Source organism: Oncorhynchus nerka, linkage group LG18, assembly GCF_034236695.1.
Source record: "Oncorhynchus nerka isolate Pitt River linkage group LG18, Oner_Uvic_2.0, whole genome shotgun sequence".
Taxonomy (NCBI): domain Eukaryota; kingdom Metazoa; phylum Chordata; class Actinopteri; order Salmoniformes; family Salmonidae; genus Oncorhynchus; species Oncorhynchus nerka.
The window spans coordinates 74,972,154-74,999,352 of NC_088413.1; the positions used below are offsets into that span (position 1 = coordinate 74,972,154).

At 44.3% G+C, this 27,199-nt stretch overlaps 1 protein-coding gene across 1 annotated transcript in view; it reads left to right on the forward strand.

Moving 5' to 3' along the window:
• Positions 1-27,199, forward strand: part of LOC115146454 (MAM domain-containing glycosylphosphatidylinositol anchor protein 2) — a 216,856-nt gene that overhangs the window by 62,934 nt on the left and 126,723 nt on the right. Inside the window, exons 3-5 of the mRNA XM_029688540.2 lie at positions 11,392-11,566; positions 15,969-16,165; positions 22,857-22,989. Of these exons, the coding sequence (XP_029544400.1) occupies positions 11,392-11,566; positions 15,969-16,165; positions 22,857-22,989 (505 nt within the window). The remainder of the gene's footprint in view (positions 1-11,391; positions 11,567-15,968; positions 16,166-22,856; positions 22,990-27,199) is intronic.

Consider the following 27,199-nt stretch of genomic DNA (forward strand, 5'->3'; position numbering starts at 1 on the left):
TAGACTACTGGCAATGTAGCATGCTTTTCTGTTTCAATGTCCTCACTAGTAGACTACTGGGAATGTAGCATGCTTTTCTGTTTCAATGTCCTCACTAGTAGACTACTGGGAATGTAGCATGCTTTTCTGTTTTAATGTCCTTACTAGTAGACTACTGGGAATGTAGCATGCTTTTCTGTTTTAATGTCCTCACTAGTAGACTACTGGGAATGTAGCATGCTTTTCTGTTTTAATTCTTACTAGTAGACTACTGGGAATGTAGCATGCTTTTCTGTTTCAATGTCTTCACTAGTAGACTACTGGGAAGCGCACTTCTTGCCCAGTCTGACGCTGGAGGGGATGGCTGCCCAACCATGCAAAAAAAATCCTGGGTTGTTTTTAACTTGTTTTGTAAATAATGTTGCAGCTACCGTCTCTTGTGACCGAAAAAAAACTTCTGGACATCAGGTACTGAATCTCACCACAGATTAGACACAGAGTTTTTCTTCAATGAGTCGGATGGGAGGGATATACTCCAGACACACGAGCACGAACAGATCCCCGTCATTCGTTGGAGAAGGAAACGGAGATTTCGCGGGAAAAGATCTGGGAGCTAACATTCCATCGCTGGAAAATACATGGGATGAACTGGAAGCACGTATATCCTACCAACGGAACACTAAAACTGTAATATCTCATGTTTCACGGAGTCGTGGCTTAAAGACAACATTAAGAACATACTGCTGGCGGGTTATACATTCTATCAGCAAGATAGAACAGCAGCCTCTGGGAAGAAACGGGGCGGGGCCTATGCATATATGTAAACAACAACTGGTGCACAATATTTAAGGAAGTCTCAAGGTTTTGCTCACCTTATTTTGTATTCATTTAACTAGGCAAGTCAACTAAGAACAAATTCTTATTTTCAATGATGGGTTAACTGCCTGTTCAGGGACAGGATGACAGATTTGTACCTTGTCAGCTCGGGGGATGGAACTTGCAACCTAGTCCAACTCTCTAACCACTAGGCTACCCTGCCACTATAATGTAGTGAAATTTAAATCAGTTTTACCTAATTTCTATCAGCATGTTACATGTGCAACCAGAGGGAAAACAATTCTAGACCACCTTTACTCCACACACAGAGACACGTACAAGCTCTCCCTCACCCTCCATTATTCTATCCTCCTGATTCCAGCTTACAAGCAAAAATTAAAGCAGGAAGCACCAGTGGTCAGATGAAACGGATGCTAAACTACAGGACTGTTTTGCTGCACAGACTGGAATATGTTCCTGGATTCTTCTGATGGCATTGAAGAGTACACCACATCAGTCACTGGCTTCATCAATAAGTGCATCGAGGACGTCATCTCCACAGTGACTGTACGTACATACCCCAACCAGAAGCCATGGATTACAGGCAACATTCACACTGAGCTAAAGGGTAGAGCTGCCGCTTTCAAGGAGCGGGACTCTAACCTGGAAGCTTATCAGAAATCCCGCTATTTTACCTTTATTTAAGTATGCAAGTCAGTTAACTTCTTATGGTATAGGGGACGCTTGCGTCCCACTCTGCCAAAAGCCAGGGAAAATGCAGCGCGGCAAATTCAAATAAATGATGTAAAAATCAAACTTTCATTAAATCACACATGTAAGATACTAAATTAAAGCTACACTCGTTGTGAATCCAGCCAACATGTCATATTTTAAAAAGGCTTTTCGGCGAACGTATAAGAATGGGCATGGGCTCTGATTGGTACATGAGCTCTGATTGGAACATGGACATGAGCTCTGATTGGAACATGGACTCTGATTGGAACATAGACATGGGCTCTGATTGGAACATGAGCTCTGATTGGAACATGGACATGAGCTCTGATTGGAACATGGACATGAGCTCTGATTGGAACATGGACATGGGCTCTGATTGGAACATGGGCTCTGATTGGAACATAGACATGGGCTCTGATTGGAACATGGACATGGGCTCTGATTGGAACATGGACATGGGCTCTGTTTCAATGTCCACACCAGCATACTCCTTTCACGGACTTGAAACTGGTTGAGATAGACACTTTGTCTATCCACACCAGATTCTACCATTTCCTATTGAGTATGGCTTTTTGTGGAGTGGCGTTTACGATGTAAACTAAAGCGTTACACGTCTCAGACAGAACAAAGTTCAACACCAGCGTACTACTGACAGTGCAGTAATGGATTGGGAATTGGTATGTAGTCAGTCACTCCCCACCAAGATATCCTGTCTCTCTAGAGCAGTGGGGTTTAGTATTCTGAAGGTGCTAATGTTTGAGTGGGTGTGTGAAGTCTGCAGTGACAAGGAAGTAAAACATGTTAACATTCTTTCCAAGAAGCCGTTTGAAACTCCAAAGTGTTCAACAGTTCAAAAGACTTATATTATGGGGAGGATTACCCTTTTGTGCAGGAAGCTCAAGTGGAGTCTCTGACTTTAGCCCTTCCTCTGCCATATCCTCCCAGTTTAAGCAGCACTGCACTGTCTTTTCCTCTCTTCCTCCTCCACCCTGTCTCTTCCTGTCTTCCTCCTCCACCCTGTCTCTTCCTGTCTTCCTCCTCCACCCTGTCTCTTCCTCTCATCCTCCTCCACCCTGTCTCTTCCTGTCTTCCTCCTCCACCCTGTCTCTTCCTGTCTTCCTCCTCCACCCTGTCTCTTCCTGTCTTCCTCCTCCACCCTGTCTCTTCCTCTCATCCTCCTCCACTCTCCCTTATTTTGATATGGAAAGGACAGGAGTGAGGGAGAGTGAGAGGGGAGCGAAAGGGTGTAGTAGACAGTACCTTGTTATATCATACCTTGCTTCGGTACATTAAGTTAGTAAGTTAGTTAGTTAATTACTCACTGATGCACCTTCCTTCCTCTCTCCTCAGACACTGTCCACACACACACACACACACACACACACACACACACACACACACACACACACACACACACACACACACACACACACAGTCAGAGTCCAAGATCAATTGTGCCGCTGTCACAGACCAACCAGCAGCATACCACTGCTGGCATGCCTCTGAAACTAAGCAGGTATGGTCCTGGTCGGTCCCTGGATAGGAGACCAGATGCTACTGGAAGTGGTGTTGGAGTGCCAGTAGGAGGCACTATTTCCCAGGGAAAAATATCACAGGGCAGTGATTAGGGTCATTTGCCCTGTGTAGGGGGATGTTAACCTGGTGTCCACCTGACTCCACAGACAACAAGTGTTGCTGACTGGCAGATCCCACAGACAACAAGTGTTGCTGACTGGCAGATCCCACAGACAACAAGTATTGCTGACTGGCAGATCCCACAGACAACAGACTGGCAGATCCCACACAACAAGTATTGCTGACTGGCAGATCCCACAGACAACAAGTGTTGCTGACTGGCAGATCCCACAGACAACAAGTGTTGCTGACTGGCAGATCCCACAGACAACAAGTGTTGCTGACTGGCAGATCCCACAGACAACAAGTGTTGCTGACTGGCAGATCCCACAGACAACAAGTGTTGCTGACTGGCAGATCCCACAGACAACAAGTGTTGCTGACTGGCAGATCCCTGACAGACAACAGATCCCACAGGCAAGTATTGCTGATCCTGGCAGGATCCCATCCCAGACAACAAGTGTTGCTGACTGGCAGATCCCACAGACAACAAGTGTTGCTGACTGGCAGATCCCCTAGGCTGCTGCTTATGACAGACCGCTGAGGCATTGCGTGCTATAAATAGCCTGGTGAATGGGGACGCTGGCCTGTCTTTTCCCACACTGGAGACTACGTCACTGCAGTGTGCTGATCGGGGGCTGAGTCGCTCCTCTCATATGCCAGTCATCTGCTGTTGCTGCAGCTGACTAGCTACATGCAGGCAAACCATCAACCGCATCATAGCCCTGCTGCATGTGTGAACGACTATGTGAACGACAAACAAGGCTAAGAACAGAGTCTTCTTCTCCTCTTTCCGAACATTCTGTGACGTGCTTCATCATCGGCTACATCCAGTGGCTTTGATAGACTGGATGGAATACATGATTAGCACATGCTGACTATGAAGCCACATTACAAAGATATGCATTACTGTATTTTGTGTATACTGTATTTTGTGTATACTGTATTTTTTGTACATTATATTGTGTATATTGAAGCCTATACAGTATAACACATCTCTAAGCATATTGTAAATGTGACATTATAGCTACATATATACATATACTACCGTTCAAACGTTTGGGGTCACTTAGAAATGTCCTTGTTTTTGAAAGAAAACACATTTTATGTCCATTAAAATAACATAAAATTGATCAGAAATACAGTGTAGACATTGTAGCTGGAAATGTCAGATTTTTTATGGAATATCTACATAGGCGTACAGAGGCCCATTATCAGCAACCATCACTCCTGTGTTCCAATGGCACGTTGTGTTAGCTAATCCAAGTTTATCATTTTAAAAGGCTACTTGATCATTAGAACACCCTTTTTCAATTATGTTAGCACAGCTGAAAGCTGTTGTTCTGATTAAAGAAGCAATACAACTGAGAAATTGCCAAGAATCTGAAGATCTCATACAATGCTGTGTACTCTCCCTTCACAGAAGAGCACGATCTGGCTATAACCAGAATAGAAAGAGGAGTGGGAGGCCCCGGTACACAACTGAACAAGAGGACAAGTATATTAGAGTGTCTGGTTTGAGAAACGCCTCACAAGTCCTCAACTGACAGCTTCATTAAATAGTACCCGCAAAACACCAGTCTCAACGTCAACAGTGAAGAGGCGACTCTGGGATGCTGGCCTTCTAGGCAGAGTTCCTCTGTCCAGTGTCTGTGTTCTTTTGCCCATCTTAATCTTTTATTTTTATTGGCTTTTTCTTTGCAATTATGCCTTATTGGCGTTGAGACTGGTGAGATTGAGATTAGCCTTTTAAAGTGATAAACTTGGATTAGCTAACACAACGTGCTATTGGAACACAGGAGTGATTGTTGCTGATAATGGGCCTCATTTAAGTCATTTACACTCTTATCTATGTAGATATTCCATTAAAAATCAGCTGTTTCCAGCTACAATAGTCATTTACAACATTAACAATGTCTATACTGTATTTCTGATCAATTTTATGTTATTTTAATGGACAAAAAAATGCTTTTCTTTCAAAAACAAGGACCCCAAACTTTTGAACGGTAGTGTAGATCAAGTTCAAAGTAATCCTTTACAGAAAGATAATGCAGTTTTGAAACTGCAGCAAAAGCGCAGTAACTGCAGTCAACTGTGGTATTTTGGATGCAGTAATTGCAGAATATACTGCACTCTAAACAACTCGATCACAATGACAGCGTTATTCAGCAAAATGTTACTCAGCATCATCTGGATATGTGTGCAACAAAAGTTCAAAGTTCTGCTACCATTTCCGTCAAGCCGTCCACAGATATAGTTTGATGCATATGTTCAATAAATCCAACCTATGTACCACACAGAACACCCTGCAACTGCCATTGGAAATGATTGTATTTCTGGTGTACCAAAATGCAATAACGCTGTCGGTGTGATCGAGGCGTAACTGCAGTTATACTGCACTCTGACTGCAATCTTTTTTCGTAAGGGGTACCTATGAGACCTGTCTATACAGTGGTCCATCATGAAAATCTTTGTTTGTTTTGTCATTAACAGCCGCTAGGACTCAACCAAGTCAGATAGCATAGTTGACAATGATAATATCTGCGGCATTGTCCATTGTCTTTCATTGTCCTAGTCTGTTCAGTAGAACTGAGTCAAATTGGAATTCTGAATGCTATTTTTTTTTTTTTGGGGGGGGGGCAAGTGTCTGGGGGCCTAGAAGTTTTAAAGCTGCTTTCTCTCTATTTACTGAGTAAAAAGCTACAGCGGTTTTACTTAAATCCAAACTTTGAGGTTCAAGTTGAGAGAGAGAGAGAGAGGACATCCTATTAACCCCCCCACCGAAAAGAAAGCCGTGTGTAGTTAAGCCCCATGAATTCCAAAGCTGTTCCTTAACCAACACCAATACGTGTGTAAACAAATCCATGCTACCAACTATCTTGAGCAAAGCATGAAATGTATTTTATCCCCCTGATCGCCACCCAAAGCTAGGTTGCGACTCTGTCCGGCCTCAGAACGTGCCTCAACCCCAGTGGTATTATTGTATTTATTCTTCCCTCCACACCCGTGGTGCCGTGAGAAAAGTAGATCACCAAACCAGACCAAAAGTTATCTGTCTTGGAATATGGGGGTGTGAAACGTTTCAAATTAGCTAGTGAGAGGGGATGATTTGCAGGGTGGAGGTGGTGCAAGGTGGAGGTGGTGCAGGGTGGAGGTGGTGGAGGGTGGGGTGGGGGTGGCTGCACAATGCCCGCCCCACACGTAACCTTCTTGAATGGATCTCTGCTTCAGCTCCGTGGACTGCAGATCCCACCTTCCCCGCTCATAAGTAGCCCGTACAGGAAGGCTCACACGGGCCCCAGCCAGGTCAATTCCAGGGCAAATGGACAATTTTCTCTAAATGTCTGCATGACTGCCAGAGGGATTGTAGTATAGTGGGAGTGGAGTGTACAGTCATGGCCAAAGGTTTTGAGAATGACACAAATATATATTTTCACAAAGTCTGCTGTCTCAGTTTGTATGATGACAATTTGCATATACTCCAGAATGTTATGAAGAGTGATCAGATGAATTGCAATTAATTGCAAAGTCCCTATTTGCTATGCAAATGAACTGAATCCCCCCAAAACATTTCCACTGCCACAAAAGGACCGGCTGTCATCATGGCAGTGATTCTCTCGTTAACACAGGTGCGAGTGTTGACGAGGACAAGGCTGGAGATCACCCTGTCATGCTGATTGAGTTCGAATAACAGACTGGAAGCTTCAAAAGGAGGGTGGTGCTTGGAATCATTGTTCTTCCTCAGTCAACCATGGTTACCTGCAAGGAAACACGTGCCATCATCATTGCTTTGCACAAGAAGGGCTTCACAGGCAAGGATATTGCTGCCAGTAAGATTGCACCTAAATCAACCATTTATCGGATCATCAAGAACTTCAAGGAGAGCGGTTCAATTGTTGTGGAGGCTTCAGGGCACCCAAGAAAGTCCAGCAAGTGCCAGGACCATCTCCTAGTTGATTCAGCTGTGGGATCGGGGCACCACCAGTACAGAGCTTGCTCAGGAATGGCAGCAGGCAGGTGTGAGTGCATCTGCACGCACAGTGAGGTGAAGACTTTTGGAGGATGGCCTGGTGTCAAGAAGGGCAGCAAAGAAGCCACTTCTCTCCAGGAAAAACATCAGGGACAGACTGATATTCTGCAAAAGGTACAGGGATTGGACTGCTGAGGACTGGGATAAAGTCATTTTCTCGGATGAATCCCCTTTCCAATTGTTTGGGGCATCCGGAAAAAGCTTGTCTGGAGAAGACAAGGTGAGGGCTACCATCATTCCTGTGTCATGCCAACAGTAAAGCATCCTGAGACCATTCATGTGTGGGCTTGCTTCTCAGCCAAGGGAGTGGGCTCACTCACAATTTTGCCTAAGATCACAGTCATGAATAAAGAATGGTACCAACACATCCTCCGAGAGCAACATCTCCCAACCATCGAGGAACAGTTTGGTGACGAACAATGCCTTTTCCAGCATGATGGAGCACCTTGCCATAAGGCAAAAGTGATAACTAAGTGGCTCGGGGAACAAAACATCCGCTATTTTGGGTCCATGGCCAGGAATGTAACGGCAGATTTCCAAAACTGAAACAGTACCATGTGGTGAAAAACACAGACACGGAAACAAACATCCACAAACCAACAGTGAAACCCAGGCTACCTAAATATGGTTCTCAATCAGGGACAACGATAAACAGCTGCCTCTGATTGAGAACCATATCAGGCCAAACACAGAAATAGAAAAACATAGAAACACAAACATAGACTGCCCACCCCAACTCACGCCCTGACCATACTAAATAAAGACAAAACAAAGGAAATAAAGGTGAGAACGTGACAGTACCCCCCCCCCCCCAAAGGTGCGGACTCCGGCCGCAAAACCTGAACCTATATGGGAGGGTCTGGGTGGGCATCTATCCGCGGTGGCGGTTCTGGCGCGGGACGTGGACCCCACTTCACCACAGTTCTAGTGCGCCTCTTCGCCCGCCTCCGTGGCCTCTTTAAAGCGGCGACCTTCGCCACCGACCTTGGACTGGGTACCCTAGACATGGATCCTGAATGGACGGGGGATTCCGGCAGTGACAGGCGGGGGACTCCGGCAGAGCTGGAGTGAAGGACTCCTCCGGCAGCGCTGGACAGGCAGGAGAATCCGGCAGCTCCAGAGTGAAGGGCGATTCTGGCATCGCCTGGCTGACTGACGGCTCTGGCAGATCCTGGCTGTCTGATGTTTCTGGCAGCTCCTGGCTGGATGGCGGCTCTGGCAGCTCCTGGCTGGCTGGAAGCTCTGGCAGCTCAGGGCAGACGGGAGACTCTGGCAGCTCAGGACAGACGGGAGACTCTGGCAGCTCAGGACAGACGGGAGACTCTGGCAGCTCAGGACAGACGGGAGACTCTGGCAGCTCAGGACAGACGGGAGACTCTGGCAGCTCTGGACAGACGGGAGACTCTGGCAGCTCTGGACAGACGGGAGACTCTGGCAGCTCTGGACAGACGGGAGATTCTGGCAGCTCTGGACAGACGGGAGGCTCTGGCAGCGCTGGAGAGGAGGAAGGCTCTGGCAGCGCTGGACAGGCGGGAGACCCTGTAGGCAGAGAACGGAGAGATAGCCTGGTGCGGGGGGCTGCCACCGGAGGGTTGGTGCGTGAAGGTGGCACCGGATAGACCGGACCGTGCAGGCGCACTGGAGCTCTTGATCACCGAGCCTGCCCAACCTTACCTGGTTGAATGCTCCCCGTAGCCCGACCAGATAACGAGTGGAGGACAGAGGAGCCTCTTAAAGAAGAAGTTACAGGTCTGTGAGAGCCAGAAATCTTGCTTGTTTGTAGGTGACCAAATACTTATTTTCCACCATAATTTGCAAATTAATTCATTAAAAATCCTAAAATGTGATTTTCTGGATTATTTTTCTTCTCATTTTGTCTGTCATAGTTAAAGTGTACCTATGATGAAAATTACAGGCCTCTGTCATCTTTTTAAGTGGGAGAACTTGCACAATTGGTGGCTGACTAAATACTTTTTTCCCCCACTGTATATGTAAATGAAACTAATCTTATATACTATATATGTAAATGAAGCTAATCGTATATACTGTATATGTAAATGAAGCTGATTGTATATACTGTATATGTAAATGAAGCTGATTGTATATACTGTATATGTAAATGAAGCCGATCGTGTATACTGTATGTGTAAATGAAGCTGATTCTATATGTAAATTATACTGATCATATATAATATATATGTAAATTAATCTGATGGTATATATACTGTATCTGTATATGAAACATCCATTCAGATGGATAGCCAGGCAGCAGGAGACTGGTGTTCTCATCCTCCGCCCTTCTCAGACCACTAATGCCAGGGATGCCTAGTTTCTTGTTGCCTTGTTTCAGATGCATTTCTCCTCCAAACACTCAAACACATGAAATACTTAATGTGGGCGGCAGGTAGCCTAGCGGTTAGAGCATTGGGCCAGTAACCGAATGGTTGCTGGCTAGAAGAATCTGTCAGTGTTCCCTTGAGCAAGGCACTTAACCCTAATTTGCCCCCAGGACACCATACTACTATGGCTGACCCTGTAAAACAACACATTTCACTGAACCGAATTATAAATAAATAAAATTGAGACTGCTTATCGCACAGGTTTAGTGCCGAGAATACCTCAAAGAGTTGCATGGAATTGTCAGAGCTGTTTTTCTGTGGTTCAGTTATAGTTCTGGTTTTCTCAGAGTCCTCATGCTGTATGGAATCCAGACGGCGTTGGAATGTAAGCCACGTCGTTGTCTCACAAGAACCACTCCGACACAAAGCCACCTTCTAAATATTTGATGCGCTTTGTCCTTTTAATGGCTTTTGAATAGCGCCACGGATATACATTTCACTCAGTTTTACCATCAATATTTTTTATGTTTTATTTATTTCCCCTTTATTAAACCAGGTAGGCCAGTTGAGAACAAGTTCTCATTTATAACTGCGACCTGGCCAAGATAAAGCAAAGCAGTGCGACAAAAAACAACAACACAGAGTTACACATGGGATAAACAAAACTACAGTCAATAGCAATAGAAACATCTATATACAGTGTGTGCAAATGGAGTAAGGAGGTAAGGCAAAAATAGGCCATAGTAGCGAAGTAATTACAATTTAGCAAATTAACACTGGAGTGATATATGTGCAGGTGATGATGTGCAAGTAGAAATACTGCAAAAAGTAAATAAAAACAATATGGAGATGAGTAAGGTATTTGGATGGGCTATTTACAGATGGGCTGTGTACAGCAGCAGCGATCGGTAAGCTGCTCAGATAGCTGATATTTAAAGTTAGCGAGGGAGATAAGTCTCTAACTTCAGTGATTTTTGCAATTCGTTCCAGCCATTGGCAGCAGAGAACTGGAAGGAAAGGCAGCCAAAGGTCGGTGTTGGCTTTGGGGATGACTAGTGAAATATACCTGCTGGAGCGTGTGGTACGGGTGGGTGTTGTTATCGTGACCAGTGAGCTGAGATAAGGCGGAGCTTTACCTAGCAGAGACTTATAGATGACCTGGAGCCAGTGGGTCTGGCGGTGAATATGCAGCGAGGGCCTGCCGACGTGAGCATACAGGTCGCAGTGGTGGGTAGTATATGGGGCTTTGATTACAAAACCGATGGCATTGTGATAGACTGCATCCAGTTTGCTGAGTAGAGTGTTGGGGGCTATTTTGTAAATGACATCGCCGAAGTCGAGGATCGGTAGGATAGTCAGTTTTACGAGGGTATGTTTGGCGGCATGAATGAAGGAGGCTTTGTTTAGGAAGGAAGCTGATTCTAGATTTAATGGATTGGATTGGAGATGCTTAATGTGAGTCTGGAAGGAGAGTTTACAGTCTAGCCAGACACCTATGGAATTTGTAGTTGTCCACCTATTCTGTATGTATCTATTACAGTATGATATGTTGTTGCTGTTCTCAATAGAGAGAACATTATGGACAAATAAAGAAAATGTGTGGTACTATTGATTTTTATTGATTGTTGTTTATTAACAGGCTGAATAAAGGCCATATTTGAAAAAATTAACATTATTAGTCCATTATTTGACCTTTTCTAAAACATGCACTACATTGGCTCATTTGAATCCAGAATAACAGGTGTGTTTTGCAATATAATTTATCCCATGGCTGACCCAAGTCCAGCCTGTTGTCCATAGCATTAGTCCTCGGTCAGCAGATGTCACCTCTGACCTCTTATCTCTTTCCCACACCAGATCCGATGGACCAAAACAGCCGGTAGCGCCTCGGACCGCTTCCAGGACTCCAGTGTGTTCAACGAGACCCTGCGCATCACCCGCATCCAGAGACTCCAGGGAGGACGCTACTACTGCAAGGCTGAGAACGGCCTGGGCTCCCCGGCCATCAAGTCCATCCGAGTGGACGTCTACTGTGAGTGGACAGGCCTCGGTCGCCTGCATGCCCTTTTCTTCCACTGCTCTCCCCCGGTGTTCGCAGCACACATCATCAGTTCTGTCCCCCCTGCAGATTGCCTGTGTCCACTTACCCATGCCTTGCGTTTAAACTACTGAAGGACAGGCATCCACTCGCTCTCTCCTAGTCCCTCCCAGGCAACATGACGTTGTGGCTGAATGAAAGTCATTTTAAAGCAGGTTAAAGCAACGTGGCTTTTTGAAATACATTAAGGTCTAAAAAAGAAAACCACCACAGGTAGGACATTGCAGCGAATTAAATGTGCCATACACTCGCTTGAATGCCCCCCCAGTAAATAACTACATCTACCTTACTCAGGACAACCCAGGTGTTAATTGCAGACAACAGCAGCCATTTCTCTGCGGATGCTGCCATCATATAAGTGACATTGCTGTTTTTATTCACTCAGTAATGGAACTGCCCCCCCCCCAGCTGTGTGAAGTCCTGACAGTACACATAGCTGAAGAAAAGGATAGCTCTGAAACAGAAGGGGATTGTGATTTCCAGCAATACAGACTGAGGGTGCATTCCAAATGGCACCCTATTCCCTACATCGTGCACTACCTTTGGCCACGGTCCATAGGGCTCTGGTCCAAAGTAGTGCACTATATAGGGAATCGGATGCCATTTGGAATGCACATTTAGACGCTTGAAGTCCTGCTGCCGATTCCTACATTGCAAATGTGGAAAAGCAGCAACCACACCTCAGGAAGTGTGTATTAAATACCCACTGGACAAAAAAACTGGTTGAATCAACATTGTTTCAATGTCAGAGGATTTCATCTTTCTTTCACCCAACGTTTAACCTAAATCCAACGTCATGGTTGATTTCACGTTGAATTCACATTAGTTGGCAACTCAACCAAATGTAAATAAAAACTAGACGTTGAACTGACGTCTGTGCCCAGTGGGGAGAGAGTTCACCCAAATTGCAAATCTAATTTTATGGCTATAGAAAATAGCTTGTGGACCCAGAGAGATAGCCACACATTGGTGTTCAGTTTGAATTCTCAACACTTTATAGTGTTTCATTTGTGCAGCCGTTTTAGGTCTTGAGAGACGGATTGGGTTCAGCATTTAGATGGTGAATTCATTAATCGTTCTAATTGCTCTGTTTATCAGGGCTGATAATTGCAAATTGACTGAAATGAAGCATTATGCAGATACTGCTAGTTTTAGTCCATCACATTACTGGTGTTTGCACTCCTCACTCTCTCCAAAGCAGCGATTCAATTTCCAAATGTCAGAGGACAGACATAATGTATGGGTTTACTGTGGCAGGCTAGATGGATATACTTACCCTCTGTGGATGAGTTGTATCTGAACTAACCCTAACCCCTAGAAGCTTTACGCTGCAATCTCCCCCCCCCCCCCTTCTCCTTCAAAAGAGTCAGCTACAAATTCCTCAACCCCAACAAATGAGGTTGATCGAGTCAGCGTCTCCATGTTTGAAAATCCAGTGTGCCCCGGGAGCTGAAAAATACAAAAACAAGACAAATGTGGTGCGTCTGCACTCTGTTCTTCTGAGAGAAAGGAGAGAAGGAAAGGATAGATGGGTTACTGCTGAGATACAAGATAAATAAGAGGAGGAGATGGACAGTGGCAGACAACATTGCCAGGGGGAGACAATGAGCCACAGAGCCATTACCCCTGACTCGGAGATCAGAAGCTTATTGTCTCATGTGTGCTCCACTGGGGGAGTCTTTTATCCATCCTGCCCTCTTTGCTACACCAGCTGATCAAAGCAATGACACGTGTTGCTGTTTCGCTGCCATTCAGCGATGCCGTGTTGGAATCCTTGCAGGTTGGTGATAAAGCACACGGAAGACCCTGATAGAGGGTGTCTGACATGAAGTTAGAAACTGTACGGACTAACTGACGCGGACTAATCTACAAAGACATTTTTTATTATAGAAACAAAGGCAAAGATGTTATAATGGTTTGTATAGGAAATGAGTCTGGCTCTGGACTGCCCGTGGCAGTAGTTAGTCGGCTGGTGGAAAACAGCTTTTTCAAGGTGCTTGTTTGCATCCCAAAGTAACCCATACTAGGTGGCTCTTCCGTGGAGCACTTTTTTGTCATTAGAGAGCTCTTATCAAAATATTTTTTTTTTAAAGCTCCCTCTTGATTGGAGCGGGAGCTTTGGAGTCTAAGTGGTCCTTTCCACTGAAATTTGCCCCCCCCCACAAAAACAAAATCTAAGCACCTTAGTGCAGTGTGTGTGTGTGTGTGTGTGTGTGTGTGTGTGTGTGTGTTTAATTGACACTAGTGAATGGGGTTGAGGATTCCTGGCATTTCGGACGTATAAGAGAGAGTACAAAAGTGTCATTTTTATGTGGTTGTAGACTGTAGAAGTCAGGGATTCTCATTTTTGATGCTCTTCTGAAAAAATATAAAGATCTATACAGTGGGAAGAACAAGTATTTGATACACTGCCGATTTTGCAGGTTTTCCTACTTACAAAGCATGTAGAGGTCTGTAATTTGTATCATAGGAACACTTCAACTGTTAGAGACGGAATCTAAAACAAAAATCCAGAAAATCACATCGTATGATTTTTAAGTAATTAATTTGCATTTTATTGCATGACATAAGTATTTGATCACATACCAACCAGTAAGAATTCCGTCTCTCACAGACCTGTTTTCTTTAAGAAGCCCTCCTGTTCTCCACTCATTACCTGTATTAACTGCACCTGTTTGAACTCGTTACCTGTATAAAAGACACCTGTCCACACACTCAATCAAACAGACTCCAACCTCTCCACAATGGCCAAGATCAGAGAGCTGTGTAAGGACATCAGGGATACAATTGTAGACCTGCACAAGGCTGGGATGGGCTACAGGACAATAGGCAAGCAGCTTGGTGAGAAGGCAACAACTGTTGGTGCAATTATTGGAAATGGAAGAAGTTCAAGATGACGGTCAATCCCCCTTAGTCTGGGGCTCCATGCAAGATCTCACCTCGTGGGGCATCAATGATCATGAGGAATGTGAGAGGGATCAGCCCAGAACTACACGGCAGGACCTGGTCAATGACCTGAAGAGAGCTGGGACCACAGTCTCAAAGAAAACCATTAGTAACACACTACGCCGCCATGGATTAAAATCCTGCAGCGCACGCAAGGTCCCCCTGCTCAAGCCAGCACATGTCTAGGCCCGTCTGAAGTTTGCCAATGACCATCTGGATGATCCAGAGGAGGAATGGTAGAAGGCCATGTGGTCTGATGAGACAAAAATAGAGCTTTTTGGTCTAAACTCCACTCGCCGTGTTTGGAGGAAGAAGAAGGATGAGTACAACCCAAAAGAACACCATTCCAAACGTGAAGCATGGAGGTGGAAACATCATTCTTTGGGGATGCTTTTCTGCAAAGGGGACAGGACGACTGCACCATATTGAGGGGCGGATGGATGGGGCCATGTATCGTGAGATCTTGGCCAACAACCTCCTTCCCTCAGTAAGAGCATTGAAGATGGGTCGTGGCTGGGTCTTCCAGCATGACAATGACCCGAAACACACAGCCAGGGCAACTAAGGAGTGGCTCCGTAAGAAGCATCTCAAGGTCCTAGAGAGGCCTAGCTAGACTCCAGACCTGAACCCAATAGAAAATCTTTGGAGGGAGCTGAAAGTCTGTATTGCCCAGCGACAGCCCCGAAACCTGAAGGATCTGGAGAAGGTCTGTATGGAGGAGTGGGTCAAAATCCCTGCTGCAGTGTGTGCAAACCTGGTCAAGAACTACAGGAAATGTATGATCTCTGTAATTGCAAACAAAGGTTTCTGTACCAAATATTAAGTTCTGCTTTTCTGATGTATCAAATACTTATGTCATGCAATAAAATGCAAATTAATTACTTAAAAATCATACAATGTGATTTTATGGATTTTTGTTTTAGATTCCATCTCTCACAGTTGAAGTGTACCTATGATAAAAAATACAGACCTCTACATGCTTTGTAAGTAGGAAAACCTGCAAAATCGGCAGTGTATCAAATACTTCTTCTCCCCACTGTATGTGTTCATATGATATTTCACACTGTATTTATATGATTGATATGGTATTTATAAGGGAATTACATTTGGCATAAAAACACATGTTTTGTCCTTCTTTTCATGCACTTTTAGCTGTGAGTGCATCACAGGCTCCATTGATGATCTTAAGGGGGAACATTTGATCGCAACAGATGACAACAACCACTTGAACCAGCACAGTTCATTAAATCTCAGCCACTGTATATAAATAGGTCCCTGGGACTAAGTAGATCATGTAATTGCACTTCATGCTTTGACCTTCACAAGTGTGTGGCAAACAAAGACTGCTTGGCGGCACCTTGATGCCAATGTTTCTATGTTCTTGCTCTAGATTTGGATGATCCCATTGTAACTGTCCACCAGAGCATCGGGGAGGCTAAGGAACAGTTCTACTATGAGAGGACGGTGTTCCTGCGCTGCATGGCTAACTCCAACCCCCCGGTGCGCTACAGCTGGAGGCGTGGCCAAGAATTCCTGTCCCAAGGCTCGGATAAGGGCGTGGAGATCTACGAGCCCTTCTTCACACAAGTAAGCCCAGAGTCCACACATGCTGCAACAGCTAGATCAGGGGTCTGCAACTCGTGGCCTGGGGGCCAAATCCGTCCCGAGAGCTTCTTTCTTGTGGTCCCACTAGGGCTACGGCTGTCACAATTTCGTCAGCCAGTGATTGTCAAGCAAATAACTGTCGGGTCTCATGGTAATTGACCGTTAATTAATATAAACACATTTAGCATCTCCTGGCTTCCATATACAGCCTACAAGCCAATGATGCAGATCTTTGGAACATCTACATTTTAAAAAGTCTAATAAATCCATGTAACATAGCCTAGATCTTCACAATAAATACATGATTTATTTTAGACGGATCTAAAGAAGCATGATATGAAGAAAATGTAGTATATTTCAGAATAACAGAATAGCATACTCTGAGTTGTCCTCCTGTTAGGTCCTGATGTGGCTATGTCAAAATATCTGTGGGCTACGGTAGTTCATTTAGCAGACAATATTTGCTTAGAATTCCATTGCATTATTTTATATTATTTTATAGTATGAAGAATACAATTGAACAAAGCTGAATAAACGATTTGAGGGAGTGTTGCACATGCGGCTTTTCTGTGTTGAGCGGTTAACAAAGAAATAGGTCTCCTATATGCTTAATTTAGAGTTATTAATGTAACTTTAGTTGTTCTACAAACGTTGGGCTATATGTTTGAATTTTCAATACATTATAAGGCTGCATGATGCGACTCTAAAGATGATTTTTAAAAAGTAGCTTGAAAGGCATGAGCTCTGCTTAGTTTTTTTTGTGCAGGCTGTACACTCTTCATTAGTCTCTCATTCACAATTTGACAAGCACATGATAATGCCTCGAACTTCACTGCGGCATCCTTTGTGGCCTTAATGCACCCGCAAAAAAATCTATGCCTTTTGTGGCCGTTGTTTCCTTGGTCCGTAGTGCTGCGTTGTGCCCTTTTCCCTGAGTGCTGAACGCTCTGAAGCACCTCTCACTCACATGGCACTCCATCACGTGATCGGGTCTTTCTCACGGGCTACAAGTGAAGACAGACATATCGGGTACGCAACTGCACATGTCTTTATCCATTTCCGAGGTGCATATTGAAGATATTGGAAGAATTATCCTAATTTACTTTTCATCAGCTAATAAGAAGAGTAGGCCTAACAAACAGCAAAAGCACTAGCCTATGTCAAAATACTATCTCCAATAGTACAAAAGTCGACTTATTCTATTCTGTGCGAGAAATACATTTTCCAAACATAGTCTGGGACAGTTGTGGGATGCAGTAGATCCCAAATGAATATTAACACTAGCATTAAAAATAAATGTTTAGCTTAAAAGGTTGATAAACTATTAGGCTATTTCTTCATATTATAAGCGCAGCAATGCACACATGGTAGTAGGCTATAAGCGCAAATGTTCCGTTAGCGGGAACACACCATTATCAAAAGTGACCGCAAATGTGATTATGCATGTGATGCTTTTATTATAAAGGTGCATTTATATGGTGAAAATTAACTTCCCCAAACTTGAAACTCACACGCTGCTTATGTATGTCAGTTAGGCTCCACCCCCCCCACCCCCCCTTATAAAGCGGATTAATCTGCATAATTTTAAGACGTTATTTGGCCACTTTAGTTGTGATACAAACATCAAAACATATAGGCCTATGGGCTAGGCTACATGAGGTGTGTGACTATAATTATAAAAAGTTGCAAAAGAAAGGCTTTGTTTCTTATGCTGGGCATCATTCACAAGTGATAATATATCATTCACAAGTGATAGGCTAATATTGTCATCCATCACACAATTCTTGATTTAATCTTGTCTTTGCATATACCAAATAATATACAGTACCAGTCAAAAGTTTGGACACCTATTCATTCCATGGTTTTTCTTTATTTGTACTATTTTCTACATTGTAGAATAATAGTGAAGACATCAAAACTATGAAATAACACATGGAATCAGGTAGTAACCAAAAAAGTGCTAAACAAATCAAAATACATTACCTTTCAAAAGTTTGGGGTCACTTAGAAATGTCCTTGTTTAAAAATAAAAAAATAAAAAACATTTTAGGTCCAATAAAAGAACATAAAATGTATCTGAAATACAGTGTAGATGTTAATGTTGCACATTTATTATTATTTTTTAAATTTTATTTCACCTTTATTTAACCAGGCAGGCCAGTTGAGAACAAGTTCTCATTTACAACTGCGACCTGGCCAAGATAAAGCAAAGCAGTGCAACACAAACAACACAGTTACACATGGAATAGACAAACGTACAGTCAATAACACAATAGAAAAAAGTCTATATACAGTGTGTGCAAATGGCGTGTGGAGGTAAGGCAATAAATAGGCCGTAGTAGCTTATAAGAGACTTATAGATGACCTGGAGCCAGTGGGTCTGGCAACGAATATGTAGTGAGGGCCAGCCGACAGGTCGCAGTGGTGGGTGGTATAAGGGGCTTTGGTGACAAAACGCATGTCACTGTGATAAATGTAATGTCCAATGTTTCGACAGGCAAGCTGTCTTCATCAGGGTATAATCACAAACACTGCAGGGTGACTCGTTTATATAGTGCCAAAAGACATACACAGGTTTCTGTAATCATGGCCAAGTATGGCCTAATATCATTGGTTAATTCTCAAATATTAAAATGACATGCAAAGAACAACCTACAAAAAACTAATGGATAGCATACGATCATAGATTCAATTTAGACTACATAAGCCTACAAACAATTACAATGGCAAAGTCACAATAATCACAAGAATGGCTGCTGATCAAAGTCTACATTGAGACCGAAGGGTGCAAGGGTCTTTCTATTCTGGTTAGGGCCAGTTTGCGCTGTTCTGTGAAGGGAGTAATACGCAGCGTTGTACGAGATCTTGAGTTTCTTGGCAATTTCTCGCATGGAATAGCCTTCATTTCTCAGAACAAGAATAGAATGACAAATTTCAGAAGAAAGGTCATTGTTTTGCCTCCCGGGTGGCACAGTGGTTAAGGGCGCTGTAGTGCAGTGCCAGCTGTGCCACCAGAGACTCTGGGTTCGCGCCCAGGCTCTGTCGTAACCGGCCGCAACCGGGAGGTCCGTGGGGCGACGCACAATTGGCATAGCGTCGTCCGGGTTAGGGAGGGTTTGGCCGGTAGGGATATCCTTGTCTCATCGCGCATCAGCGACTCCTGTGGCGGGCCGGGCGCAGTGCGCGCCAACCAAGGTTGCCAGGTGCACGGTGTTTCCTCCGACACATTGGTGCGGCTGGCTTCCGGGTTGGATGCGCGCTGTGTTAAGAAGCAGTGCGGCTTGGTTGGGTTGTGTATCGGAGGATGCATTACTTTCAACCTTCGTCTCTCCCGAGCCCGTACGGGAGTTGTAGCGATGAGACAAGATAGTAGCTACTAACAATTAGATACCACAAAATTGGGGAGAAAAAGGGGGTAAAATTCAAAAAAAGAAAAAAAAAGAAGGGTCATTGTTTCTGGACATTTTGAGCCCGTAATCGAACCCACAAATGCTGATGCTCCAGATACTCAAGTAGTCTAAAGAAGGCTTTAATCAGAACAACAGTTTTCAGCTGTGCTAACATAATTGCAAAAGGGTTTTCTAATGATCAATTAGCCTTTTAAAATGATAAACTTCTATTAGCTAACACAACGTGCCATTGGAACACAGGAGTGATGGTTGCTGATAATAGGTCTCTGTACGCCTATTTAGATATTCCATTAAAAAATCAGCCGTTTCCAGCTACAATAGTAATTTACAACATTAACAATGTCTACACTTTATTTCTGATCAATTTGATGTTATTTTAATGGACAAAAAATGTGCTTTTCTTTCCAAATCAAGGACATTTCTAAGTGACCCCAAACTTTTGAACGGTAGTGTATACTTTAAATTTGAGATTCTTCAAAGTAGCCACCCTTTGCCCTGATGTTTAAAGCTGTCATCAAGACAAAGAAAAACCCTTCAATGAGTAGGTCGGTCAAAACGTTGTTGGACCTGTCTTGAAACAGGTAGCCTTTTGTCATCTATGCACTTAAATGGCGAATGGAGAGCTCTTGTCCTGTGGTTAATTTTCATGCCAGCCAGGTAGGCTGTGCTCCTGTTGTAAAGATAAACAATGTGCATAATATTAGGAAAGTTGAGAAATAAATATGGTAAGCTGATGGGTTCCTCCTTTTTTTTAGTAGAGGCCATCACTCTGTTTTCTCGCACAATTGCATAGCCTATAGAAATGTTGTGCAACATGAGCTCATGGGCTCTCATGAAGTGTTTGATTTAGATTTTTGATTAGATTTGCATTGATGTCAGAGTGATTAGAGGGACAATAAAGTGCTGAGTACCAGGTAGTTAGCAAGTTTGGTAGGCTACTAATGACCGTGCGCAACATCACAGCTTGGAGAAGAGAAGCCTAATAACCGTGACCAAACAGTCATGTGGAATTTGACTGCCTCCATGACTTGTGACCGGTCACCGTAACAGCCCTATGTCCAACAGACCTATTGGAATCAGGGCCTCAGGAGGACTTTTCTGGCCTTCAGGTAATTTGAGTTTGAGACCCCTGAGCTAGATCAAACAACCCATCCCTCTGATCAGCATTTTAGCTATTAAGGAACTCCTAAGTCATTACTTTTCATGCATATTTTTTAGATCAGACTAAGTGTGTTTACCTCCTTCACAGCATTTGGAACGTCTCCCATTGGAACCCTTGAATCCCAAATGGGATGATGTTTCGTGAGGGCAATTTCTGTGAAAGGTTGGAAAATGGCATCTTCCTTTTCAAAACATGTCATCTAATCTCTTCTCTTTTTGCAAAGTAATCTTCGTTGACAGGAGAGATAAGAGCATTTTGACAATGAGTCGTATGTCTGACATTCCTGGGGGCCTCCCGAGTGGCACAGCAGTCTAAGGTACTGCATCGCAGTGCTTGAGGTGTCACTACAGACCCGGGTTCGATCCCAGGCTATGTCACAACTGGCCATGACCGGGAGTCCCATAGGCCGAAGCACAATTGGCCCAGCGTCGTCTGGGTTAGGGGAGGGTTCGGACGGGGGGGTTCATTACGTTCTAGCGACTCCTTGTGGCGGGCCGGGTGCCTGCAGGCTGACATGGGTCGTCAGTTGAACAGTGTTTCCTCCGACACATTGGTGCAGCTGGCTTCCGGGTTAAGCGGGTGAGTGTTAAGGAGTGCGGTTTGGCAGGTCATGTTTCGGAGGACGCATGCCTTGACCTTCGCCTCTACTGATTCCGTTGGGGAGTTTCAGCAATGAGACAAGATAGTAATTGAAATTGGGAGAAAAAACTGGGTAAAATACCAACAACAACAAAAAATATTCCTGGAAAATGTGGGTTAGGTGCGACATAAAACAAAAAAAATACACAGAATTGAGTTAGAGAAATAACTAGTGTCTCCAATGCACTGTAATTTCAATGCACTTTTATGACTCAAAGAAGAGTCTTCAACTACATATAAGGTGCTTTTTTGAGCTCTCCTAGCTGTGCCGTTGAGGAACTAGACCAAGCACACTTGTAGCTGTTTTGTTTGGAACACAACCCTGCATCCCAGCCATCACACAATCACTGTTGTTTACTAAATCCAAAAATGGTCCATTGTAAATAACAATCTGGGTGAACATATTTTGCCTGTTCTATTGCCAACACCATCAACTAAGTTATAAAATATGATATTGCAGTGTTGGGCTTTTACAATGCAATTCAGGGAAACTGATCATAATTCTGGTGCGCGTAGTTCAGTTATGAGTGCATTCAGGTACGTGTGCCGCGGCAAATGTTCTCCACAATGGACAAACAGGCTCATTGTGTTCAGAACAACCCAGGGTATGACTCCATGTCATCTTGGAACTTTACATCAAACATAGTGATCATAAATGTTGACACTGTATATGAGAAGTTTTATGATATGTAAATGTGATGTGCACATTTGGACTCACGTGTGTTTGGCTGACTTGTATGACATCAAAGCGGTATTTATTATAATACTCAATGTCTAATTTTCAAAATACATTGAGTCCTCTTAAGTTACAGCATTTCCCTCACTCAGACAGCAAAACATTTGCGAAATTTGGGAAGAGGGAACGGCTCAGAACGGCTGTCAGTCAAAACCCGTACATCGCCAGAGCTCTGACGTTATGTATATCATGTTGGTGTCCAGCCACTGCGTTCCAAATATGCCATTTTCAACCAGTATATGGGTACGAGTGTAAAGGGTTAAAAAATACTTACTAGTCGCCCAAGTACTGGAGCATGCCTTTAAGAACATAAGTAACGTAAGTAGCATATTGGAAGTATGTTGCCAGTGCCACAAAGATGGAGGTATACACGAGGGCAGACAAAACAGCTGTTGTTGGTAAAATAATTGATGTGTGTATTAATAGCACATGTATGCATCTTGACATTTGTTCCAAGCACACCGTTTCAAACACATCCAAATAGACAGCTAATGAACTTAATGAATTGGAAAGCTTGGTATAAAGATACTACTCCTCGTTTGAAGACGGGGAATGAGCTCATTGTTGAAACGCTGCCAAGGAAGCTTTTTGATGTGTGTGAGATGAAGAGACGAGGTCAATACCACTGCTATCTTACCCTTTTGTAAGACACATTAAGAGCGAGAGGCCTGGGCAAGGCGGTGCAGCACAAGATGGTGCAACACTGTGTTTCTTTCTGAGTTGCAGGGGGAGACCAAGATTCTAAAGCTGAAGAACCTTCGACCTCAGGATTACGCCAACTACAGCTGCATCGCCTCGGTCCGGAATGTGTGTGGTATCACCAACAAGAATGTCCTCTTCAAACTCTCCAACAAAACAGGTAAAGCTTTGGGGCGGCTGAGAACCCTGCTTCGTATTGTTTAGCACTCAAACTTCAAGGATCCACTAGTTCCGCCATGAATAGCAATAAGCACCCGTTGTCTCTCTTAATTATAGTCAATTCATCCCGGCTTTGTCCAAAACCTCTCCATTACAGCAAGTAGATCTGCAGCAAGGAGACAGGTGTCTCAATTTACAACCAAATTAAGTGACTGTAATTTAAAAAGGACTGCAGGTACTTGACACTAGAAACACAATTTGTGACTTTTAAGAGGTTCGGGGCCACTAGATTAGGCCCCATCCTTCCTTACCTTCTCCTGAGGTGGGAAGATTTAGCTGAGATTTAGATTTGGTTGCGTAGTGGCAGTTGTCCTCTCCGTTGGCCAGATGTCTCCACTTTAACCCCTGATTGCTCTCCAAGTTCCCCTAGGGGACACCTCCATTCATGTTCCGGGGTTATACAGTGCATTCGGAAAGTATTCAGACCCCTTGACTTTGTCCAAATTTTGTTACGTTACAGATTCATTCTAAAATGAAATCATTTTTTCTCCCCTCATCAATCTACACACAATACCCCATAACAAAGCAAAAACAAGATTTGAGACATTTTTTCAAATTATTACATTTACATAACTATTCATACCCTTTACTCAGTACTTTGTTGAAGCATATTTGACAGTGATTACAGCCTTGAGTCATCTTGGGTTTGACGCTACAAGCTTGGCATCCCTGTATTTGGGGGGTTTCTCACATTCTTCTCTTCAGATCCTCTCAAGCGCTGTCAGGTTGGATTGGAGCGTCGCTGCAAAGCTCCAGAGATGTTTGATCGGGTTCGAGTCTGGGCTCTGGCTGGGCCACTCAAGGACATTCAGAGAATTGTCCCAAAGTCACTCTTGCTTTGTCTTGGCTGTGTGCTTAGGGTCATTGTCCTGTTGGAAGGTGAACTTCATGCGGGCTGTCATGTGCCTTGGCCACTCTACCATAAAGGCCTGATTGGTGGAGTGCTGCAGAGATTGTTGTCCCCCTGGAAGGTTCTCCCATCTCCACAGAGGAACTCTGGAGCTCTGTCAGAGTGACCATCGGGTTCTTGGTCACCTTCCTGACCAAGGCCCTTCTCCCCCGATTGCTCAGTTTTGCCGGGCGACCAGCTCTATCACATGAAATCAAATCAAAGTTTATTTGTCACGTGCGCCGAATACAACAGGTGTGGACTTTACATCGAAATTCATACTTACAAGCCCTAACCAACAGTGCAATTTTTAAGTAAAAAATTGGCATTAGGTAACAATTGATAAGTACAGAAATAAAGAAAGAAAACAGTGAAAATAACAGTAGCGAGGCTATATACAGGGGGTACTGGTACAGAGTCAATGTGCGGGGTTAGTCTGGCTAATTGAGGTAATTTGTACTTGTAGGTATAGTTAAAGTGACTATGCATAGATGATAAACAGAGAGTAGCAGCAGCGTAAAGGAGGGGTTTGGGGGGGGGTTCCGGGACACAATGCAAATAGTCCGGTTAGCTATATGATTACCTGTTCAGGAGTCTTATGGCTTGGGGGTAAAAGCAGTTTAGTGTCTTTTGGTCCTAGACTTGGCGCTCCAATACCGCTTGCCATGCGGTAGCAGAGAGAACAGTCTATGACTGGGGTGGCTGGTGTCTTTGACAATTTTTAGGGCCTTCCTCTGACACCGCCTGGTGATGAGGTCCTGGATGGCAGGCAGCTGAGCCCCAGTGATGTACTGGGCCATACGCACTAGCCTCTGTAGTGCTTTGCGGTCGGAGGCAGAGCAGTTGCTGTACCAGGCAGTGATGCAACCAGTGATGATGATGCTCTCGATGTTGCAGCTGTAGAACTTTTTGAGGATCTGAGGACCCATGCCAAGTCTTTTCAGTCTCCCGAGGGGGAATAGGTTTTGTCGTGCCCTCTTAATGACTCTTGGTGTGTTTGGACCATTCTAGTTTGTTGGTGATGTGGACACCAAGGAACTTGAAGCTCTCAACCTGCTCCACTACAGTCCCGTTGATGACAATGGGTGCGTGCTCGGTCCTCCTTTTCCTGTAGTCCACCATCATCTCCTTTGTCTTGATCACGTTGAGGGATAGGTTGTTATTCTGGCACCACCCGGCCAGGTCTCTGACCTCCTCCCTATAGGCTGCCTCGACGTTGTCGGTGATCAGGCCTACCACTGTTGTGTCGTCTGCAAACTTAATTGTGGTGTCGTGCCTGGCCATGCAGTTGTGGGTGAACAGGGAGTACAGGAGAGGGGACTGATGGGCTCCAGTGTTGAGGATCAGTGTGGCAGATGTGTTGCTTCCTATCCTCACCACCTGGGGGCGGCCCGTCAGGAAGTCCAGGATCCAGTTTCAGAGGGAGGTGTTTAGTCCCAGGATCCTTAGCTTAGTTATGAGCTTTGAGGGCATCATTGTGTTAAACGCTGAGCTGTAGTCAATGAATAGCATTCTCACGTAGGTGTTCCTTTTGTCCAGGTGGGAAAGGGCAGTGTGGAGTGCAATATAGATTGCATCATCTGTGAATCTGTTTGAGCAGTATGTAAATTGGAGTGGGTCTAGAGTTTCTGGGATAATGGTGTTAATGTGAGCCATGACCAGCCTTTCAAAGCACTTCATGGCTATGGATGTGAGTGCTACGGGTCTGTAGTCATTTAGGTAGGTTACCTTAGTGTTCTTGGACACAAGGACTATGGTGGTCTGCTTGAAACATGTTGGTATTACAGACTCAATCAGGGAAATGTTGAAAATGTCAGTGAAGACACCTGCCAGTTGGTCAGCACATGCCCGGAGCACACGTCCTGGTAATTCATCTGGCCCAGCGGCCTTGTAAATGTTGACCTGTTTAAAGTTGTCCGCAATAGCCGTCCGGAACAGCTGATGCTCTCATGCATGCCTCGGTGTTGCTTGCCTCAAAGCTAGCATAGAAGTGATTTAGGTTGTCTGGTAGGCTCGTGTCACAGGGCAGCTCGCAGCTGTGCTTCCCTTCTAGTAGTTTGCAAGCCCTGCCACATCCGACGGGCGTCAGAGCTGGTGTAGTACGATTCGATCTTAGTCCTGTATTGATGCTTTGCCTGTGTCATGGTTCGTCGGAGGCCATAGCGGGATTTCTTATTAGCTTCTGGGTTAGAGTCCCGCACCTTGAAAGCAGCAGCTCTACCCTTTAGCTCAGTGCGAATGTTGCCTGTAATCCATGGCTTCTGTTTGGGGTATCCTCTAGGAAGAGTCTTGGTGGTTCCAAACTTCTTCCAGTTAAGAATAATGGAGGCCACTGTGTTCTTGGGGACTGTCAATGCAGCAGACATTGTTTGGTACCCTTCCCCAGATCTGTGCCTCGACACAATCCTGTCTCGGAGCTCTACTGACATTCCTTCGACCTCATGGTCGACATGCACTGACATGCACTGTCAACTGTGGGACCTGATGTAGACAGGTGTGTGCCTTTCCGAATTATGTCGAATTAATTTAATTTACCACAGGTGGACTCCAATCAAGGATGATCAATGAAAACAGGATGCACCTGAGCTCAATTTCGAATCTCATTGCAAAGGGTCTGAATACTTATGTAAATAAGGTATTTCTGTTTATTTTATTTTTAATAACATTTGCAAAAATGTCTAAAAACCTGTTTTAGCTTTGTAATTATGGGGTATTGTCTGTGTATTGATGAGGGGGAAAAAATAATTTATCAATTTTAGAATAAGGCTCTTATGTAGCAAAATGTGAAAAAGTGAAAGGGTCTGAATTCTTTCCGAATGCACTGTATATTCCATATTCCTAAGTAAATACTCCGTGGCCCCCTAGCGCTGCTCTGTGGCTCCCTCGGCGCCTGTTGTTGTTCCCCAATGATGACCTTTGGCCCTTCTGCGATCTGCATTTTTCTCTCTGATGCTTACAGCCACACATAAGACCAATAATGATAAAGGTCCCAATACACCGCCCTGCATGTTTCCTGCTCTGGCCCTTTCCCCCGCAAACCACATTGATTGAATTTACAGTGTACGTCAGCAGGCTAGTTTATGCCATGCTCGTATATATATGTATGTAATCCCACTACTTGGAATGGAGAAGCCATGTGCCTATGGATATTCCAGCCTGCACATTTGGTTTCTTGGATGTTGTGGGAACGTACGTTTTTGGTTTTCTATTAGTTCTGGGAACGAAGCCATATGTTTCCTGACCGGTAAAACGGAATGTTTTT